General features: G+C 56.3%; 1 protein-coding gene across 1 annotated transcript; it reads left to right on the plus strand.

The window, feature by feature from the left end:
• The first annotated feature begins 594 nt into the window (after window positions 1-594).
• On the plus strand, window positions 595-20,279 carry KCNG1 (potassium voltage-gated channel modifier subfamily G member 1). The gene is made up of 3 exons (XM_053890133.1): window positions 595-1,042; window positions 12,104-12,915; window positions 19,110-20,279. The coding sequence occupies exons 2-3, from the start codon at window positions 12,130-12,132 to the stop codon at window positions 19,878-19,880; spliced, it is 1,557 nt and encodes a 518-aa protein (XP_053746108.1). The 5' UTR covers window positions 595-1,042; window positions 12,104-12,129; the 3' UTR covers window positions 19,881-20,279.
• The last annotated feature ends 968 nt before the right edge of the window (window positions 20,280-21,247 follow it).

Below are 21,247 nucleotides of genomic sequence, written 5' to 3' on the forward strand. Positions count from 1 at the left end.
CGTGGCGCCCCCTCGGGCACAGCCTTCCAACCCAACCCCCCAGCAAAAGCGCGACTCCTACCAATTTCGAAGCGAGGCGTCGCTCCTGACCGGCTGCCTGTGCACTGGGCGCTGGACCCCGGGACCCCAGGGCCCGGTGTGAGTGCCCCGCGTCGGCCAGGGGTGCCGGCGGCGGCCGGGCCACGCGGACCAGGAGGGAAAGGCTCCCGGCGCGGCAGGTGCCGTCCCTAAGAAGTTGACGCCGCCAGGCGCGTGCCGCCCCTGTCGCGCGGTGACATGAGGGCCCCGAGGGCAACGGTGCCCCGGGACCTCGCGGTAAAGCACGGCCCGTGGCCCCCGGAAGGTTGAAGCGCATGCGGGGACTTTGCGTGGCACGTGGAGACCCTGGGACAGCAGCGCGAGGGGTCCAGGACCCGCAGGGCGCCCGAGGCGCGGGGGGAACGCACGTGACGAGGCGCGCGACCTCGGGGGGGGGGGTGGAGGTGGGGCGCGGACGGCCCAGGGGCGGCGAGCGCAGGGCGGCGGGGCGGCGGGGCGGAGGGGGCGCGCGCGCGCGGGGCGGAGGGGGCGGGGAGCACGGGGCGGAGGGGCGCGCGCGCGCGCGCGCGGCCCCGGCGGGGCTCCGGCAGGGGGCGGGCGGAGCGCTGCCCACCCGAGGCGCGGGCCCCCCGCGGAACCGGGCCGCGGGGCGAGGCCAGCGCCGCGCTCTCCGCCGCGCGCCCACTCTCCCCGCCCCGCGCGCAGTCCCCTCCCTCCGTCCCGCCTCCCGCCCCGCTCCCTCCCTCGGCGGCTGCGGCGCGGCGCTCCCGGCGCACTCGGAGCCCGGCGGGGACCGGGAGGCGGAGGCGGGGCGGCCCTGGGTCCGAGTGCGGGAGCCGAGCCGGCCCGGGGGCCGAAGTTTGCCCGCGGCTCCGGGAGGCGGCCCCGGGCGGCTCCCGGCCCCTGCTCGCGCCCTCGCCCGGGACCCGCCGGCCGAGCCCAGGGGGACCGCGGCCGCGGCCGGGCCAACTCCGCCGCGGGGACGCCGTGACGGGAACTTGAGGTGGGAACTTTGCGCGCGGCGGCCCCCGCGCCGGCACACTCGGGCTCCGGCTCGGGCTGGGGGGCACGTGGCCGTGACCCCCGGGCTCCCCCTGCGGGGGGGGGAGGCACCGAAAGTCGCGGGGCTGGGAGGCTGGGGCGACCGAGGACCCGGCAGCGGCTGCGGACGGCGGCGCGGGGCGCGCTCGCCACCGTCACGGTGCGGGTCCGGCTTCAGTTCTTCCCGAGCGGTCCCCCGGGGTGCGAAGTGCCGGACGTGCTCCGCCGCGGTGACGGGGCAGGGGCGCAATCCTGGCTGTGGCGGAGGTTTCTGGATCCCGGGTGGAGGGAGTGTTGGGGAGAGGTGATGTGGGGGGGGGGGAGGGGGCGTCACTCGCTTATTCACTCCAGCCTTAGGCACAGAATGCAGCATCTCCACCAGTGCAGATGGGCTTTACTAAGTCATTCATTTACTCAAGCTTTTATTGAGCGCCCACTGTGTGCTTGGCGCTCGGGATCCCAAGACGGCTGTGTTCCCTGGAGCCTCTAGCATCTGCTGGTAGGAAAAGTGGTGGTCGCCTCCTTAGCCTCAGGGGCTCCATACCCAGGAGGGGCTCGGCCTGGACGGACTGGAGTCTGGGTGCCAAAGGAAAAGAGAGAAGTTCATTCATTCATGAATAGAACAAACCTGGGTTGAGCACCTACTGTGCGCAGCTCGCCAAGCCAAGTGCCTCCCATGCATTATTTCGTTCCCTTAACAGTTGTTGAGGCGCTGAGCTGGGGAGAAAACACTGAAGGAGAGGGATGGGATGCGGGTGGGATAGGGTGGAAGCATCTTGCAACCTGGAGAGAAGTAGGGACTGAGACCCAGCCCCTGCCGTGAGGAGGCCCCAGCCTGCAGGGGTAGCTGACTGCAGCAGCCCCCCTGTGTATAGGCAGAAGCAGAATGGCCTTTTCCTTGGTTCCTGTAATGCGCTCATTCTCAAGGGGAGCGGGAAAGCTGGAATAGGTTCCTTGGATAGGAAGAAAATGTCTTCAAAAAGCTCCGTAGGGGAGGCCGATCATGGGGAAGGGGGTTGACAAATCCTGATCTAACACTGATGAATGCAGGCTCCCACCAATGACCGTTCATTAAAGTTGTCTGTTCAGGCAGCATTTTCTTAAGCACTTAAAGGGTGCCAGGCACCAAAGTCACCCAGAGGATGAGACAGACATGGAGACCTGACCTCCTTCACTGACACCTTGAGATGAGGCACAGCGGGGAGGTGCCAGGAGGGAGCGGGAGCTGCTCTGATTCATTGGGTGGGGGGTGGAGGGGCTCCTGCCTCTATGAATCTGAGCAGAGCTTTATTCACTAGGGTGTGTCTGATACCCACACACATGACAGCAGTCGGAGCCACTATGGGGAGCAAGTCTTCGGGGGAAGTTTGGCATTGCCGGAGACCTGGGGCCAGTGCCGGGGCCAGGGGAGGGACAGGTGGCCCGGGCACGCTGGCTTTCTTGAGTGGACTTCTGGGGTTCTCCCGGACCTGAGCTTGGCCCCAGTGTCCTCTGTCTTGGACCTCTGCAGAGGCCCCTGCCGAGTGGGGAGTGAGGGACGGTGAGTTAGAAAGACAGGCTAGGATGGCCTCTGGGGATTGCCCTTATGGGTCATTCCCTAAAGCAGTCCATTCCAGTGGAAGGAGGTCTCCAAACCTGTGGGCAACTGTGCGTGTGCTGGAAACAAGGGAGCCTTGACCCCTGTCCCAAGGTCTGAGAACCCAGGCTGGGGGCACCACAGAGCCTGGTTGGGGTGGATCTGGGAGCCAGGCTCCCATCCCACTGCCACTTTGAATTCTCTGCATCAGACACACAGCTGGGTCCTGGCAAAAGGCTGGAGAGATGCCTCCAGGGAACATCCCCCCCCGGGTGCAGGGCTAAGACACTCAAACCAGAAATTAGAAATTAACCCCCTGGACCCCAAAAAAGTGTCTTCACTGGGCTGTCCTATCTCCACATCCCTCTTCCAAATCCGTGATGAAGAGTCAGCATTTCCGGTTGCCAAAGACATAGGGGGTCTGGGAAACCACTCTTGGCTGGTTTGTTAAACCCAGAAATGTAGTCCCTGGGTGGAAAATGGTGGCTGGAAAAGCCACTCTAAATAGGACGAATAAAAAGGGAGAGGCAGGAAAGTCTAGCCTGCGAGCACTCAATCACTGTTGGCCATTTTTATCATCGAGCAGACAGTATTTGGTTGGCAGAATGAGAACACAGAGTGAGTGGGCCACCGACAGGACCTGCATTGTGCCTCAGGTTTGCCCCTGCCCTGTGGTGGCTTTGCATCACACCTGTGTCTCCCCAGGGCAGGCTGGTACAGCCAGGCTCTCCCTGCTTCCTCACTGCCCCGCCACACCGTGCCACAGGCACTGCAGCCTTAACACCTATTAAAGGAAAAGGAACAGAAGGGCTGCGTGTGCAGTGTCCCCTGCCTGCTGTCCCAGGTCCTCGCTGCTCCCCCAGACTGTTCCTCTGCTTATGCCTGTGCTCCCGGGGTTCGGGGCTGCGAGGAGGCAAATAGAAAAGAACCTTTGCCTCCATCCCAGAACAGCTTCCAGTGGAAGACAGATGTGCATTGGGTGTTATTTTGCCAGAAGCAGAATAAGGAGACTCCGGAGGCCAATCTGTCTTTTTTATAGAGGGGTGCAGGGACTCTGGCACATTTTCTTTTGGGGAGCAGGTGGAGATGGAGGGAAGAGCCAGCTCTCCCTCAAATACTTCACTCCCACCAGTGTCTTGGGCTCTCAGAAAGCAGGACTGAGATCCGCCCGGCACGGCTGCCTTGTGACAAGGATGGACAGCAGGTGACTAAGACAGACAGAGTCTCCATGCAGGCGCCGCATCTCGAGGAGATCCAGCGTGCTGGGACCTGGGCCAGCCCGCTGGCTGGATCCATTTTAATGCTTTAATTGGGAATTAATGCAGCATGACCCGCCTCTGAATCAGCCCAGCCAGGAGCCCCGACCCCTGACAGATGAAGCCGCACTGGCAGGGCAAGGACAGAGTGGAGAGATCTTGGGGTGAGGGCACAGGTTGAGAATCGTGGTGTGAGTAAAAGAAGCGAAAGCCTGAGCTGCTCAGGACAGAAATGCTTTTCGTTTAGCAAGTTGGCGTTTGAGGTTGTGTTAGGTCCCCACTGCCACATCTTGCCACCAACGTAGCCGCTCAAAGCAACACAAATTTAGTATCTTACAGACTGGGGGATCGGAAGTCCAAAATGGGCCTCGTTGGGCTAAAATCAAGGGGTCGGCAGGGCTGTGTTCCTCCTGGGGGAGAATCCATTTCCCTGCCCTTTCCAGCTTCTAGAACCTGCCCGCATCCTTGTCTCCTGGCCCCACATCACTCCGGCCTCTGATTCTGTCATCACATCTACTTCTCTGACTTGACTCTCCTGCCTCCCTCCCTCTTTAAGGATGCTTTGTGATACGGCGGGGCCACCTAGATAATCCAGGCTCATATCCCCACCTCAAGATCATGGGTTTAATTAGTCACACCGGCAGAATCTCTTCTGCCACGTAAGGCCACATATTCTCAGGGTCCGAGGGTTAGGACATAGACCTCTTAGGAGGACCATTATTGTGCCTACCATAGGGGTTTGCCTCTTCAGTTTATGTTACAGATGGGGAAACTGAGGTCCAACCAAGTGGATGACTTGATGTGGGTGCCAGGTGAGAGGAGAGCCAGCGCTGAAGTCCCCTCTTCTGACAGGTGTTTTCCACTTCACATTCGTCCTCTAAAGAAATGTAAGGGGAGGTGCCAGGCTTGCGACACAAAAGCCTTTCTAGCAAACACAGAGCCCTAACATGCGCAGACACAGCTCCAAGCACTTACAAGGTGGGATAATTACCCCAGTGTGCTGAGAACACTCAGGCACAGAGAGGTGCAGTCACTTTTCCTAAGGGCACACAGCTAGGAAGTGGTGAACCAGGCAGTGTGGCCCAGAGGCCACACCCTCACCTCTGGCTGGAACCCGTTTACACCACAGGAGAGCTCTCCTGCCCTGAGGCCAAAATGGCACCTCAGACTTTGACAACATCAAGGGTTTGGTTGATATCTTAACTCTGCTGTTGCGAAAATATACAATAGGAATAAATGTGTTCCCCCCCCCCGTGGGCGGTTGTCTGCTCCCCCCCCCCCCCACAAAAGACTTTCCAAAAGCTTGTCCATAGAAAATAAGAGATGGGAGATCCAGTCCCTAGCTTGCTGCAGGTGGTGGAGACCTCTCCCTCCTCCCAGGAACCAGTAATCCAGGGAAGCAGTGAAATACAGACGGTTTGCCTTGGAGTCCTATAGGCGAAGATTGATTCTGGCTTCATCACTTCTGTCACCAGAATCATGAGTTTTTATTTCTCAAAGCCTCAATTTCCTCATCTATAAGATGGGGGTGTTAATGGTCATGTCTGACATGACTCACTCAATTAAGGCTTTCAGCACAGCACCTAGCACTGAGTGTGCAATTAAGGGTGGCCGTGGTTGCCGTTCTTACAGCGCTGTGAGTGTTCAGCGCTCTCCCTGCATCCCCCCTCCCACTCAGAAGAGGGACAGACAGCTCCGTCCCGAGGGATCGGCACAGGGCTGGAAAACAGAGGCAAGAGAGACCAGTGGTTTGTGAAAAAGGCCGGGAGGCGTCTGAGCAGTCGGGATCAGTGCGCAGCAGTTTATGGGACCCATTCGTGACCTTGACGGGACACGGCCATGGGGGCGAGCAGTCGGGCAGCACTGTTACTTCCCGTAGAAGAGCTCCACTCACCAGATCCCCACAACAGCCCTGTGAGGTAGGCACACTCCTCCCCACATCATAGGGAGGAAAGCGGCTCAGAGAGGGCCGGTGACTCGGTGGGTGCAGATGGCTGTCTCAGGCCGAAGGCTCATCAGCAGGAGCAGCTGGGGCGGCCAGGCAAGCCGGACTTGGACCTTCGTCCCATCCCGTTCTCCCCTCCTACCCCCACCCCCAGGTCTCGTACCTCCATTCGTAGTCAGACGCTGACCACACAGCGGCCCCATGGGCTCTGAGCAGCCTCAGCCACTCAGGACTCCTTACGGTTTAAATGACTTTATTTTCGGAAATGAGTACTCAGCCCTCTGTCATAACTTGCGCACACCATCTCTCTCCCAAGGGGAAGGAAAAGAAGTTGCATGGGGAGTTTCAGCAGATCTGTAGACTCACAAAGGGGAATCTGACCAAGGCGGCCCCAGTGCAGAAGGTTTTCTCTCACACCAGAAGGGTTTCTACTGGGTACCGCAGAGCCTTCCCGAACCTCCAGAGAGATGGAAAAGTTGGCCAGGGGGCTCCCTACCAAAATCCAGAGCAGCTCTAGCATCCCCTGGCCCCTGAGGGGGGTGATCTCCAGGTTTTCAAGGCGTCCACTCTTTGGGTCTCCCTTGAACTTGAGCGCACATGAGAATCTCTAAGGGAGCCAATCAGAATGCCAGTTCCTACTCCCCAACCTCAGAGATTCTGACTGAGAAGGTCTAGGGATGGTCCTAAGAATCTGTATCTCCACTGAGCCCTAGGGGCAATTCAGAACCTGGTGACTTGGCTGGTTTTGTGCTCTGCATTTTGCTTTACCTGGATTAACTCCCAGAGTTGTGTTACCTTCATGCCGCTCTTCATCACTGGCCGATGCCACAGGCTGTCTTGTTCATGGTTCCCCTCATTCCAGCCGCCCTGTTTGTCCCCTCCCCCCTGCCCTGCCAGGCATCCTCCCTGTGGTTGATATAGATCCTTCCATGTGCTTGAGTCTTTGTGAAATATGTAACGTACGTGTGTGTGTGTGTGTGTGTGTTCATTTACATAAATAGCATAGTGCTATAAACTTCTGTTTCTTTTCCACTCGGCATCATGCTTTTCAGATCTAAATGTGTTACTAAACCTACATCTAGTTCAATGCTTCTAATTCCTCCGCAATGTATAGGAGTCTACCACGACTCGCTTGTCCATCCCTCCCCACCCCCACCCCCCACCCTGGGATAGACACCGAGGGACATCTAGCACCACAGGCAACGCAGGACATGCATTCTTGCGCCTTGTTCCTCTCTTGGATCAGATTCCCCAGAAGCAGACCCTGAGTCAAGGATCTGAGTACAATTAAGATAGTATTGTGTGCCACAATCCCTGTGGACCTAGGTCTGGGAAATCTACCCGGGACTGGGATCCCTGGGTCATACTGCAGCAACATGCATCACTTCCCTCAATACCCCTTACAGCTTTCCCAGAGACTGTGCCAGACTGTACTCCCTCCAGCAGTGGGCTCTGGGGGGTCAGACAAATGCTGGGTTCAGATCCCACTGGATCGGGTCAAGAAAGGAGTCACCCTTGGCTGGTGGAGAGAAAGATGACAGACCTCCCTTCTAGCTAACAGTACAGCAGGTGTCCCTTGAGGGTCCACCGTGTGTCAGGCACTGGGCCAAGCACATCACCCTAGGTCACCTGCCTTAGTCCTCACCGTAAGTCAAGGAGGTCGGAGCTGGTCGTGTCCCCATTTTACAGATATGGCTAGTGAATCTGAGAGGCCTGACTTCCCCCAGGTCAGAGTGACTGGCCTGGAACCCAGGTCTCCTGATTTCAGAGCCAGTGAGCTCTTCTGCTCCAGCTTGGAGTAGTCAGCAGGTTGACCCCAGAGCGGGAGTAGGACCTGGTTTTTCTCAACATCCCGTGTGTTACTTTCCTACGGTAACCGAGTACCACAAACTGAGTGGCTGAAAACAACACAAACTTAACTACCTCACATTTTGGAAGACAGACGTTGCAAATGGGCGTTTCGGGGCTAAGATAAAGGTGTCTCGGCAAGGCTGCGTTCCTTTCTGGAGGGCCCGGGGGAGAGTCAGGTCTTGCCTTTACCAGCTTCTAGAGGCGGCCTGCTGTCCTCGGCCTGTGGCCCCTTCCGTCTTCAAGGCCAGTCGCGTCTTCCTCACATCGCATTGCCTCTGTCACACTTTCCCGCCTCTTTCTTCTATCTTTTAAGGACCCTCGTGATTGCTTGGGCCTCCAGAGAATCTGGGATCATCTTGCCATCTCAAAGGCAGCTGATTGGCAACCTTGATCCCTCCTCGAGTGTAATGTAACATATCCACAGGCTCCAGGGATCAGGATTAGGACATCTAGGTGGGGTCGCGTTACTCTGCCTACACATGCCCCACCAATGGTGTCTACCTGTGCTCACCAGACCTGGTGTGGAGTGCGGCTTCGATAGGGAAGTGGGTGCTGGGCACGGGGAGCCCCTCAGCCTCTGGGCTTCGCCATTTCTCTGCCAGCCTGGTCCTCCCGCCCTCTGCAGCCCAGCCAGGGCTGATGATGCTACTACCCACCCACCCCCACACACAAACACACAAAATCCTCAGGTCAGCTTTGGTGTGGTCTGACTCCATCCGACCCTCCGTCCATCCACCCACCCATGCGAGCCACCCTCACCGCTGCTCTCTCTCCCGGTTTTGCCCACCTGCCCTCCTGTCCCGCATCCCACAGCCAGCAAATGCTGTCCCTAACTCCGTTCTCATCATGGCGCCACCTAGCGTCTCCTCGGTGAATGGCACCACTGGAATCCATTCTCTTTCCCCCTCGCCCCTTCCCGTCCAACCTCAGCCCCGAGGTTCCCTCCTCCAAGAAGCCCTCCCAGACCCCTCCAGCTCATGCTGCTGTCGTTTTCTTGCTCTATTTCCTGAAATGATCTTACTTAGGGACCGCCTCCACCACTAGAATGTCCACTCCCTTAAGACAGGGGCTGGGTCTGTCTTTGCTTTGCCTATAGACCTGTCACAGGCCCAACACGCAGTAAGTGCAGAATGACAGTCCTGGACCCCTCATCCTTATCCTCACAGCCCCTTTCTCGGACAGCTCTCTTCCCAACCGTCCACAGCCCCTCAGAGGCAAAATCTCCAAAATCCACGGTGCTCTGGAACTGACAGATATAACACCGGAGAGAAATTTTAAAAGACCAAACTTCTCAGGAGGGTGTCAGGCTGGGTGAAAAGCGGCAGTATTTTCCAGAAGCGGGGCTTTGGGGCCTCTTTGATTTCTGGACTTCGTCCGAGACTCTAGAGTCTAGCATGCAGAGCCATCTCCCTACACCCATCAGACGAGGTGTCCCCAAGACCAAAGGCCAAGGAGAAGCGTACCCGTTCCTCATTTAGCAAACCCTAGCATCTGGCCTTCCACGTGCTAGCAGACCAAACGAAGTGGGTTTTTTCCTTCTCCATACTGTATAGTATGCTCTTGTTCCCTTCTCCACACTAAACAGGATAACTTTCCACATAGGACGCTGAGGCTTTGACTCACAACTGACATGAGTCAGGAGAGGAAGAAACGAGGGATCTCTAATTGGGGGAGCTTTCTGCCGGCGGGAAAGCTACAGGTTGAAAGAAGACATTCTGGAAGAGGTGATTACAGCCAAGGGGGTTTCACAGGGGCTCTTCAGAGCTTGCAGGACAAGAGGAATGAATGTTCCTTTTCCTCCGCCACCACTCTTGCCAAACAGAATGTCGCTTCTCTTCTTGTCTTTGGTGGCAAAGAGAAGACAGCAGAGCTGAAAAGCGGTACCGCTAATGTGAAGTGCCTGAAAGGGATTATTCTCGCTCCCCCGAAGGATTCTGGCAGGCTGTGCCTGAGGAGATCGGTTCCAATTTTAGGCGAAGTTAAGAAACATTCTCAACACTCTAAAATCAAATCATTTTCATTTCAAACACAGGTGTCCCCTAGTTTCCCAGCACCCAATCTGTGACACTTTCCCCAAAGACAAATGAGTGGAGTGACGATTTGCTTTATGTAAAAGAATTTCTGTGAGGATGGGAGCCTCTTTCGAATGGACTCCCCTCCTCTCCGCCCGGCTCCTGCTGAACTCTTTCCATCCATACAGGTGTATGTGCACCCGTGTGAGCGCTCGTGCATTTTCCCTGAACGTGTCCGTAGCAAAGATTGACGCTCAGGTATTGGCAATGGGTTTCCATTGGCACTGATGGACTTTGCTGGTACCACTTGCTTCCACGGGGTACTGGGCTGGAGGGAAGGATGATGATTTTTAAAAGCAGAGTATTAGACTGTTAATACTTTCCTGTGGATCGGCTTAATTCTGGAGAGCTCAGTTGCCATCATCTAGGGTCTCCAACTCAAATGCCTACAGGGGCCAGGAAGGAAACCGACCTGAGTGAAGGGGAGTGGCTGTGAGAAAGATAACAGGGAGGGGTGGGGACTGTGGTGGATTGTAGCATGCACACCCTGCCGACAGGAGGCGGTCATTTCTCAGCCGGAATTTAGGCCAAATGTTGCCAAGTGTCTGATTTTTTTTTCAAGAGAAACCAAGAATATAAATTTTTACACAAAATTCCTCCATTTCAAAATCTCCAAGCCAGGCAGAATATTTGTGAGCCAAATTCAGCCCATGAGCTATGAACGAATACATAGCCTTGGTTAGCTTTGAGGGTTGGGAAAGACAGGGCCTGTGCGAGCAGATATTTTGACCTCAGGTTCTCAGAAGTGCCTTCATCACGTTGGCCTCATTCGGGAAGCCCTTTCAGCTCTTACAGTGCTGGGCGCAGGGATTCGGAGCGGAGTATCGAGCCCAGTTCTTGCCCCACAGAGCAAGCCGTCTTATAAAGGAGCCAGGCTTGCATACAGATATGGCAAAGATAATGCCCCAGGTACAGGCGTGGGAAGACTCAATTCACCCAGAAGAGCCAAGGAACTTTTCCTGGAGGAGTGGGCATGCCTGTCCGGTTCACCCCTATCTCCTCAAAATGATGTTTGCTGATACATGAGCAGCTGTGACACTGTTGTGATAATTAATGCGTTTCTTTGGACACTGCCTGTTATTTATGGCCAGTGATACAGGTTTTCCACTTATGGAGGCAAAGCAAGGTGTCCCTTTCAGATAAACACAAACAGTAATAATAGACAAAAATGATTGAGTATCTATGTGCCAGCCACTGTTATGAGGGGCTCTTATGCACATCATTCATGGAATCCTCTCAGTAATTCTAGGAAGTAGGCCAAGTGGTTTTACCCACTGTACAGATGAGGAAATGGAAACAGGTCAAGGTTAAGTACTACTTGCCCAGGCCATGAGGAACCACCACATCAGGGCTTCTCCACCTTCACACCGTGCGCTTTGGGGGCCAGAGAATTCTCTGCTGTGGTGTCTGGCCGGCTCATCATACGATGTTGAGCAGCACCCTTGGCCCATATCAACTAGATGTCAGCGGCCTCCCCCGGTCATGACAATCAAAACATTGCCACACGTCTACCTGGGAACAAAAATCGGCCCGAGAACCCCTGGTCTACACTAAACTGACTTTCCAAGCCACATGAATACAATGATAACAAAAAACCCAGGCTAATTTAAAACAAAGCATTAGGTAGGTAATAGTACAGATGTCGTGTGGCAGTCCATTGGGATGTCGGCTCGGGGGCGGGGACCCTGTCTGACTCCGTGCAAACCCCCAGTGCTTAGACCAGTGCCTGGCCCACGGGAGCACTCAGTAAGTTTTGATGGCCTAAGTGAGGGGGGTGTGGAAGAATCGTTGTGTGCAATAAAGGCTGAATGACACTATTGGTCTTTTTACTCGTAAGTGCATGTCTTAGTCAGCTTGGGCTGCTGTCACAAAACACCCACGCAGGGGCCGGAAACAACAGACATGCCTGGCTCCCGGTTCTGGAGGTTGGAAGGCCAGGTTCAAGGTGCCAGTGTGCTTGGCTTCTGGTGAGGACTCTCTTCCGGCTTGGAGAGGGCTGTTTTCCCACTGTGTCCTCGCAAGGTGGGGAGAGGGGGAGCTCTGGTGTCTCTTCCTCCCCCCTAGAAGGGCACTCATCCGCCCCTCATGACTTCATCTAAATCTAATCACCCACCACACACACACACACACACACACACACACACACACACACACACACACCCCCCACAGGCCCTGCCTCCTACTGCTGGCCCGCGGGGCTCAGGGCTTCCCCTGTGAATCCGGGGGGACACAGTTCGGTCCCTAACAGCAAATGTCTGCAGCCTCGGGACTGCTTGCCCAGGCTCTGGAGTCGCTGAGGGTCTCTCCTCCCTTCTCCCCCCAGGCCCGAGGGGGATGTGAAGGCCCAAAATGACCCTCTTACCGGGAGACAATTCTGACTACGACTACAGCGCCCTGAGCTGCGCCTCGGACGCCTCCTTCCACCCGGCCTTCTTCCCGCAGGGCCAGTCCCTCAAGGGCGTCTTCTACCGCCGCGCGCAGCGCCTGCGGCCCCGGCCCCAGGACGCGCCCCGCCAGGGCGGCCAGCCCGACGACCGCCGGCGGCAGATCATCATCAACGTGGGCGGCATCAAGTACTCGCTGCCCTGGACCACGCTCGAGGAGTTCCCGCTGACGCGCCTGGGCCAGCTCAAGGCCTGCACCAACTTCGACGACATCCTGAACGTGTGCGATGACTACGACGTGACCTGCAACGAGTTCTTCTTCGACCGCCACCCGGGGGCGTTCGGCACCATCCTGACCTTCCTGCGGGCCGGCAAGCTCCGCCTGCTGCGGGAGATGTGCGCCCTGTCCTTCCAGGAGGAGCTGCTGTACTGGGGCGTCGCCGAGGACCGCCTGGACGGCTGCTGCAAGCGCCGCTACCTGCAGAAGATCGAGGAGTTCGCCGACGTGGTGGAGCGGGCGGAGGAGGACGACGACGAGCCGCCGTCCAGCGAGGACCCCGGCAGCGAGGGCGCGGCCGAGGGCGAGGGCCGCCTGGGCCGCTGCATGCGGAGACTGCGCGACATGGTGGAGAGGCCGCACTCCGGGCTGCCGGGCAAGGTGTTCGCCTGCCTCTCGGTGCTCTTCGTCACCGTCACTGCCGTCAACCTGTCCATCAGCACCCTGCCCAGCCTGCGGGAAGAGGAGGAGCAGGTAAGAGCCGCGGGCCCGGCTGGCTGCTTGCGGGGAGGGTCTCTGCACTCGGGACACCAAGCAGTCCTGCAGGCCGCTCCCTCCCGGACGCCCACACCCTCCGCGCCCGCACTGTCCCCTCCCCCAGGAGGCCTTCCTGGCCTGCGCTGGCTGAGCAGCATCTCCAGTCCCTTCTGACCGCCTGTTTCCACGCGTGTTGTCCAACTCCGAATTCACACATGAGCCCCGGGCCCCTCCCGGTGTGCGCTGTGCCCCCCGGGGTCTAGAACAGTGTCCAGCCCGGACAAGGTGCTCAGCCGCTCTGGGGAAGGAGCAAATGAGTGGGTAGTACATGGATGATGTGATTTATGATGTGCCTGCCCCTGGGCTAAACACATAATATATCCTCAAAATTTATTTCACCCACGTGATCCCTCTCTCAGCCTTCCTAATTCCCGTGTTTAAAAATAGCCCAGAATGGGGTGCCTGGGTGGCTCCATCGGTTGAGCTTTCTCTGACTTCAGCTCAGGTCATGATCTGGGGGTAAGTTTGAGCCCCGTATGGGATTCTGCTATCAGCGTGGAGCCTACTTCAGATCTTGTTTCCTTCTGTCTCTGCACCCCCCCCCCACACTCTCTCTCTCAAAAATAAGTAATAAAACGTTGTAAAAAATATATTTAAGGAGCACCTGGGTGACTGTTGGTTACCCAGTTGGTTAGGGATACGACTCTTGGTTTCGGCTCAGGTCATGATTTCATGGTTTCATGAGTTCAAGCCCCACACCGGGCTCCTGCACTGACAGTGCAGAACCTGCTTGGGATTCTCTGTCTCCCACTCTCTCTGCCCCTCCCCCGCTTGTGCTGTCTCCGGCTTTCTCAAAACAATTAAGTAAACCTAAAAAACATATGTCTATAAATATATGTATCTATATATTTTGTAAATATCCCAGAACCATTTTCCAGGTCCTGAACATCATTTTTATTGGTAGCTGTATGTGTGTGTGCACATGTGCTCAAATAGTGAGCATCTCTGTGTTAAATGTGTGTAAAGTGTTTGCTCCATGGCCTGACTGAGGTGTGTGCTCAGGTCTCGGGGGTAGCACACAGCAGGCAATTACTAGGAGCCAGGGGCTGGGCTGTAGTTCTCCTTAAATCTCAAGTTCTCAGTGAAACTTCCAGCACCCCGGTATAGGAGGGGTTCTTATACCCACGTGACAGAATGCCGAGGCAGAGCAGCTTGCCCAGACCCAGGTCTGACTGCATCCAAATCCTGTGGTCTTAAACCAGGAAGTACGGGGTCCACATGGCAGCCTGGGACTCCACGGAGCCCCACGGAAGTGTGTGATTGGCCCGTACCGTGCTCCATAAAAGTCTGACTTGGTTGCCAACTTTTAAAACTAAGGTGTTTTGGGGGTGCCTGGATGGCTCCATCGGTTACACATCTGACTCTCGATTTCAGCTCAGGTCATGATCTCATGGCTCAAGAGTCCGGGCCCTGCGTCTGGCTCTGTGCTAGCAGGGTGTGGATCCTGCTTGGGATTCTCTCTCATTCTCTCTGCCCCTCCCCTGCTCGCACTGTCTCTCGCTCTCTCAAAAAGAAACAAAAAAACTCTAAAAACTTTTAAAAATAAAAGGAGGTGTTTTTCATTTCAAAATTTGAACTCTCAGCCTCTCAAAATGTATACAGCAGGCCTTCTGGCCTGTGCCCCCTGTGCAGTCCACACAGCAGCTCTTGGGGGGCGGTGAGTCTACGGAAAGTGTGTGCTCCCCGGTTCAGCTTCGTAGTGTATGAGACCTTTGGGCTTTTGAGTTGGGACCCTTTCCCCATATGGGTGGGAGGAGGGGTGGTGGGGAGGGACGATTCTAGAAGCAAGTTTCAAGACCAAAACATTCAGACAGGTACAAACTGAATAGGCAATGGAGAAATAGGTATGGTTGTGTGAACTCAACATAAAAATAGCGCCAAGCCAGCATTTATTGAGCACTGGCTGTGTACCCTGCATGTGCTAAGTGCTTCACGTGAACTCTGATGGAACATTGGAACTGCTCACCACACAAGGACTTTTCTGCGTACATATGTTATGAAGGAAGTAACACCAACTCTTGCATTCATGATACATGGGGGGTTTCTAGGGCTTTTTTATACATTAAATTTTTTTAATTTTTTAATGTTTATTTATTTTTGAGAGAGACAGAGCACGAACAGGGGAGGGGCAGAGAGAGAGAGAGAGAGGGAGACACAGAATCTAAAGCAGGCTCCAGGCTCTGAGCTGTCAGCACAAAGCCCGACGCGGGGTTCAAACCCGTGAACCGTGAGATCATGACCTGAGCCGAAGTCAGACTGAGCTGCCAGGCACCCCTGTACTTTGAATTTTTAAAATAAGTATTAAAAAGAAACAGCACTCGACCAGTAAAATTAATTTTTGATGAGCAGAAGGGGGAATGATGAAGATGGCCTGAATTTGAATCCCATTTTGTCCACTCTGGCTGTGTGTCTGTGGGCGAGTTATTTAACCTCTCTGTGCCTCACTTTCTGAGCGAGTCTACGGGAAGTGATTGGAATGATGCTTGGTGCCGGAGCGTGCAGGAAGTGCTAACCATAAGGATTACATGCACCTGCCAAAAAAAGAAAGAGAAAAGGCTCATTGTTTGAGACCTGTCCGAAAGCACCTGTGTGTAGCATAAATTTCTTCTTCGCTCCAACATAGGCAATCCTGATTTTATCAGGAAAATACTAATAAAGCCACTGTTCTGTTCAACTTCTGACCCTTGCTTTTTTTTTTTTTTTTTTTTTTAAATCATGCCCGGCCTTCTTCATGATTCACCGAAAATGCCATTGTTTGACTTCATTTTGGAGACCAGTGGGATTCACTGTTTCACTTGCTCCCTGAGCACACCCTTGAGTGTGTTGCACGGTCTTCAGGCATCGCCAGGCATCGCAGGGTGACCAGAATGAGTATTCCAGCTACAGGGACTTCAGGTCCAGTGCAGGAGGGACAGGGATACCCCTGTGACCCTGAGCGTGAGACCCAAGCCAAGGGGGCTCTCAGGAGAGGCCCGCCAACTGTGCTGGGGATACTTCGAGGGGGCACACTCCAGGAGGGCTTTCTAGAGGAGGGGGCTTCCCATCACAGAGGACCGGGACCTCAGAGCCCCACCGAGGCCTAGTTCATCTCTCCAGCCTCTAACGTATTCCTAGAGAGAGCTGCTATCGCAAGCCTCCTAGAACCCAGCTGTGCCCAGGAATGCCAGGTGCCCCAGGCTGGCACGCACCTGCCCACTCTGTCAGACGGAGGTCTGAAGCCACTGGGGACGGTCTACCCGCCCAGTCCCATTGCAGACCAGAGAGACCCGCTGGCAGCCCGCATGCCCGATGCGGCACACAGATGCGTTTGAGTGGCCCACAGAGTGTTTTCTCTGTATTGAATTATCGCAACATTTAAAACGCAGGAATTTCACGCAGAACTCCAGATTTCCAGCCCCCCTGCAGACTTTGGTGAGGCAGCAGCCTGAATTCTCCTGGGACAGTCGTCAGGAGGTACTTAGCAGGACAGCTGTGTTCTCTGGCAGGCCTCCACCCCCACCCCCCACCCCCGTGCCCACCTCTCTTGGGTTCCCTTTGCCCACCTGGCCTTGAGTTGGCACTCCCATCCAAACGCCACTCCCGGGGCACCTGGGTGGCTCAGTGGGTTGAGCGTCCAACTCTGGATTTTGGCTCAGGTCATGATCTCACAGTTTCAGGAGTTCGAGCCCCTCTTGGGCTCCACTCTGGAGCCTGCTTGAAATCCTCCCGCTTTCCCTGCCCCTCCCCTGCTCACATTCTCTCTGTCTCTCTCAAAATAAATACATAAACTTTAAAAATAATAATAATAAATAAATAAACGCCAGTCCCATGTGCTTCCATCCATTCTGGTGACCAACATGAATTGGTCACCTGTCACGTGCCAGGCCGTTCCAGTCACTGGGGTCCTGAGGGTGAACAGAGAGAGAACACAGCTGCCCCTCCTTGTGGGGCTATAATCAGCTGGGGCAGGGGAACAGGGGAGGTGGAGGGTGGAAACTGACAATAAACATGACAGATAAGTAACTTATAAAGCATATTAAGAGATGATGAGCCCTCTGAACAAATAGAGCAGGAAAAGGGGAATCAGGGTGGAGGACAAAGGGAGGAGGGGACTTTTAATCAGGGCGAGGATCAGAAAGACCTCCCTGGGAAGGTGATAATGAGGCAAAGAGCTGGAGGAAAGGAGGGCAGAGCCACGTGGGTGTCTCCGGGAAGAAGACTCCCACAGGGGGAGCAGAAACTCCAGGCCTGGCTTGGGGGTGCAGGGAGCCCCGGGTGTAGGCCGGAGCACAGGAACAGGGCAGGCGGGGGGCTAGGGAGTGGGAGAGGTAGCAGCGCAAGGCCATGTGTCCCAGAAGGGACTCCAAGCTATCTCTGTGAGCCATGGAAGGTGCTGAGCAGAGAATGGATAGGATCTGATTCATGTTCTCAGCATCCCTCTGGCTGTGTGCAAAATAAACTGTAGGGACCAGGGATCCCAGGAAAGAGGTGCCTGCGACTCTCTCTCTCAGGCAAGAGAGAACGGTGGCTGGACCAAGGTGAGGGCAGCAGACATATGAGAAGTGGTTTGATTCTGGAATCATTTTATTTTTTTTAACGTTTATTTACTTATTTTGAGGAAGAGAGCGAGGGAGAGAGAGAATTCCAAGCAGGCTTTGTGACGACAGACCGAGAGATCATGACCTGAGCCAAAATCAGGAGTCGGACACTTAACCGACTGAGCCACCTACATGCCCCGGAATAATTTTAAGTGAAGAACCAACCACATTTCCTGAGGATCATTTGAGAGGGGTTAGAATGTGGCTGAGTCTCCCAGACCCCAGCAACTGGAAAGGTGGATAGCTAAGAAGGGACAGCACTGGTGGGCAGGTGTGCAGGGGAAAGCAAGAGCCCAAAGAGGCTAAATCTTGATGGGTTTCCACTCCCCAAAAAAGAAATGATAGTTTCGCAAGGTGATAAAGGTATTAGCTTAAGGTTGTGGTGGTAATCATATTGCAATATTATAGATGTATCAAATCAACATGTTGTACACCTGAAGCTTACACAATATTAAGTGTCAATTATAGCCAATAAAATCAATAAAAAGAACTTAAAAAAAATCAGGAGCCACTTTGGGGCATAAGTTTGAGACAGCTATCAGACACTCCAGGGGTGGAGTCAAGGAGGCAGCCCTTCTGGGGTCTTGAATCCAGGGGTGGGACCTGGGACCTGGAATCTGGGATGTGGGGTCTGGAATCCAGGGGCATGGCCTGGAGTCCGGGGGCGGGGGTATAGAATCTGGGATGTGGGGTCTGGAATCCGGGGACAGGGCCTGGAGTCCGGGGGCGGGGTCTGGAATCCAAGGGCGGGGCCTGGAGTCCGGGGGTGGGGGTATGGAATCTGGGGTGTGGGGTCTGGAATCCGGGGGCAGGGTCTGGAATCCAGGGACGGGGTCTGGAATCCAAGGGCGGGGCCTGGAGTCCGGGGGTGGGGGGTCTGGAATCTGGGGTGTGGGGTCTGGAATCCAGGGGCGGGGTCTGGAATCCAGGGGCGGGCTCCGGGATCCAGGGGCGGGGTCTGGAGTCTGGGGGCGGGCTCCGGGATTCAGGGGTGGGGTCTGGAATCCAAGGGCGGGGCCTGGGGTCTGGGGATGGGGTCTGGAATCCAGGGGCGGGGACTGGAATCCAAAGGCAGGGCCTGGGGTCCGGGGACGGGGGTACGGAATCTGGGGTGTGGGGTCTGGAATCCGGGGAAGGGGTCTGGAATCCAGGGGTAGGGTCTGGAATCCAAGGGCGGGGCCTGGAGTCCGGGGGCGGGGCCTGGAGTCCAAGGGCGGGGCCTGGATTCCGGGGGCAGGGGTAGGGAATCTGGGGTGTGGGGTCTGGAATCCGGGGAAGGGGTCTGGAATCCAGGGGCAGGGTCTGGAATCCAGGGGCGTGGTATGGAATCCAAGGGCGGGGCCTGGGGTCTGGGGGCGGAGCCTGGAATCCGGGAGCCCGGTGTGGCCTCCAGAGAGAGATGAAGAGCGGTGGATGCAGGTGCTTGCAGCCCTCGGCCTGGCCGGCGTGGCCCAGGAAGGGAGCCTCCCTAGAGAGGGGCCGGGGCACAGCACGCAACGGCCTCGCTGGGAGGACGGCTGACCTCTCCCCCTGACCTCCCCGCCTCTCTCCCAGGGCCGGTGCTCGCAGATGTGCCGCAACGTCTTCATCGTGGAGTCGGTGTGCGTGGGCTGGTTCTCCCTCGAGTTCCTCCTGCGGCTCATCCAGGCGCCCAGCAAGTTCGCCTTCCTGCGGAGCCCGCTGACGCTGATCGACATGGTGGCCATCCTGCCCTACTACATCACCCTGCTGGTGGACGGCGCCTCCGCGGGCCGCCGCAAGTCCGGCGCGGGCAACAGCTACCTGGACAAGGTGGGGCTGGTGCTGCGGGTCCTGCGGGCGCTGCGCATCCTGTACGTCATGCGTCTGGCCCGCCACTCCCTGGGGCTGCAGACGCTGGGGCTCACGGCCCGCCGCTGCACCCGCGAGTTCGGGCTCCTGCTGCTCTTCCTCTGCGTGGCCATCGCCCTCTTTGCCCCCCTTCTCTACGTCATCGAGAACGAGATGGCCGACAGCCCCGAGTTCACCAGCATCCCTGCCTGCTACTGGTGGGCCGTCATCACCATGACAACCGTGGGCTACGGCGACATGGTGCCCCGGAGCACGCCCGGCCAGGTGGTGGCGCTCAGCAGCATCCTCAGCGGCATCCTGCTCATGGCCTTCCCGGTGACCTCCATCTTCCACACCTTCTCGCGCTCCTACCTGGAGCTCAAGCAGGAGCAGGAGAGGGTGATGTTCCGGAGGGCGCAGTTCCTCATCAAGACCAAGTCGCAGCTGAGCAGCATGTCGCACGACAGTGACATCTTGTTCGGAAGTGCCTCCTCGGACACCAGAGACAACAACTGAGCCCAGAGGACACACCCCGCCGCCCCCGCCGCCGCCGCCGTCGCCGCCAGGATACCCCCAGCTCTGCCTGCCCTCTGCGGCCTGAAGCTATTGCCGTCACCATCAGAAGCCTCTTCAGGCACGTGCTGCTCTGAGCGCGGCCCTGGCACAGAACCGACTGGAACCACACCCCGAGGAGGAAGCCTGCAAGGTCCTCAGAGGAGCCCCTACCACTCTGCGTCCACAAGTGAAGCAGAAGCTGGCGAGAGCCCAGCACCCCCGCCCCCCATCCCCCATCCCCCATGTCTGTTTCCCTCAATAAGGAGATGGCTTTGTTCTTTCCACCATGTACATAACATGCCCAGCAAAGACTTGCTTCATGGGCCTGCCTGGAGAAAAAATACAAATGGCAACAGCAAATGTCTGTGTGTAGTGTGGATCGTATGCAATTAAAGAAAACCAGTGAAAAAGAGAGAAAAATGCCTTCCCCAGGGCTCTGAAGAGAGGAAGCTGTTTGCAAAGCCAGCCAGGGCCGGTACTGGGAGTACAGGGGCCTGTTTCCTTGGGTCGTTCAGGCCTGGTGGGGCCCAGGGGGCGTTGGGGAAAAGAGAGAGAACAGAGGCCTTTGGGGAAATGGCCAATAAATACCACATATCCTCTCCTAGTTTTCGATTCCTCTCACGTTCCTGGCCTCTCTTCCTCCCTTTTCCCTTCTCTCATATCCTCTGTTCTCTTCTTTGTACCTTAGGGTTCTCCGACTTTCCCCCAAGGCACCCCAGCAGTTAAGTAGATGCCAAGGGGGCCTGTCAGCATCGCTGATTATAAAGGAGAAGTCGCTTCATTTTATTTTTTAAAACCACTGTGGATTTTCTTTTCTATCCACATTTATTGTCACATTCTTTTAAAAAAAAATGCTTTAAGTCATTTACCTGAATCTACGTGTAGAGTAGGATGGATGCTTTGGGAAGGTGGCCATGGTCCCCTGGGGAGTCTGGGAAGCAAAGGCAACCCCTCCGACGGGAATGTCAGGTAGTGTGGGTGATGCATCATACAGAGAGACCCCCAGCCTGCCAACAGATTTCCTCAGCTCGAGGGCATCAGAGCCCCCTGTGCTCGGACAGGGAGGGGGCTTCACCCCCAGGGCACGGCCACAGCCTGCTGTCACCCTCACAGGCAGGGCAACATTGCTTTCTTCATCACAAAGCCGCCACTGCCTTGGCCACGGCCCCTCCCCTGGGCCGGCAGCAGGAAGCACGCTCTGACACAAATCTGACCACCTCACTGTCCTGCCTGAGTCCACCAGTGGCCATCCATTACATCGAGAACAAAGCCCAAATGCCCTGAGTGACCCAGGCCCCGCCCTCCTCTCCAGCCTCGTCACCCACCTC

The sequence above is a fragment of the Panthera pardus genome, unplaced genomic scaffold (assembly GCF_024362965.1).
Source record: "Panthera pardus isolate Hobbes unplaced genomic scaffold, ASM2436296v1 HiC_scaffold_25, whole genome shotgun sequence".
Classification (NCBI taxonomy): Eukaryota; Metazoa; Chordata; class Mammalia; order Carnivora; family Felidae; genus Panthera; species Panthera pardus.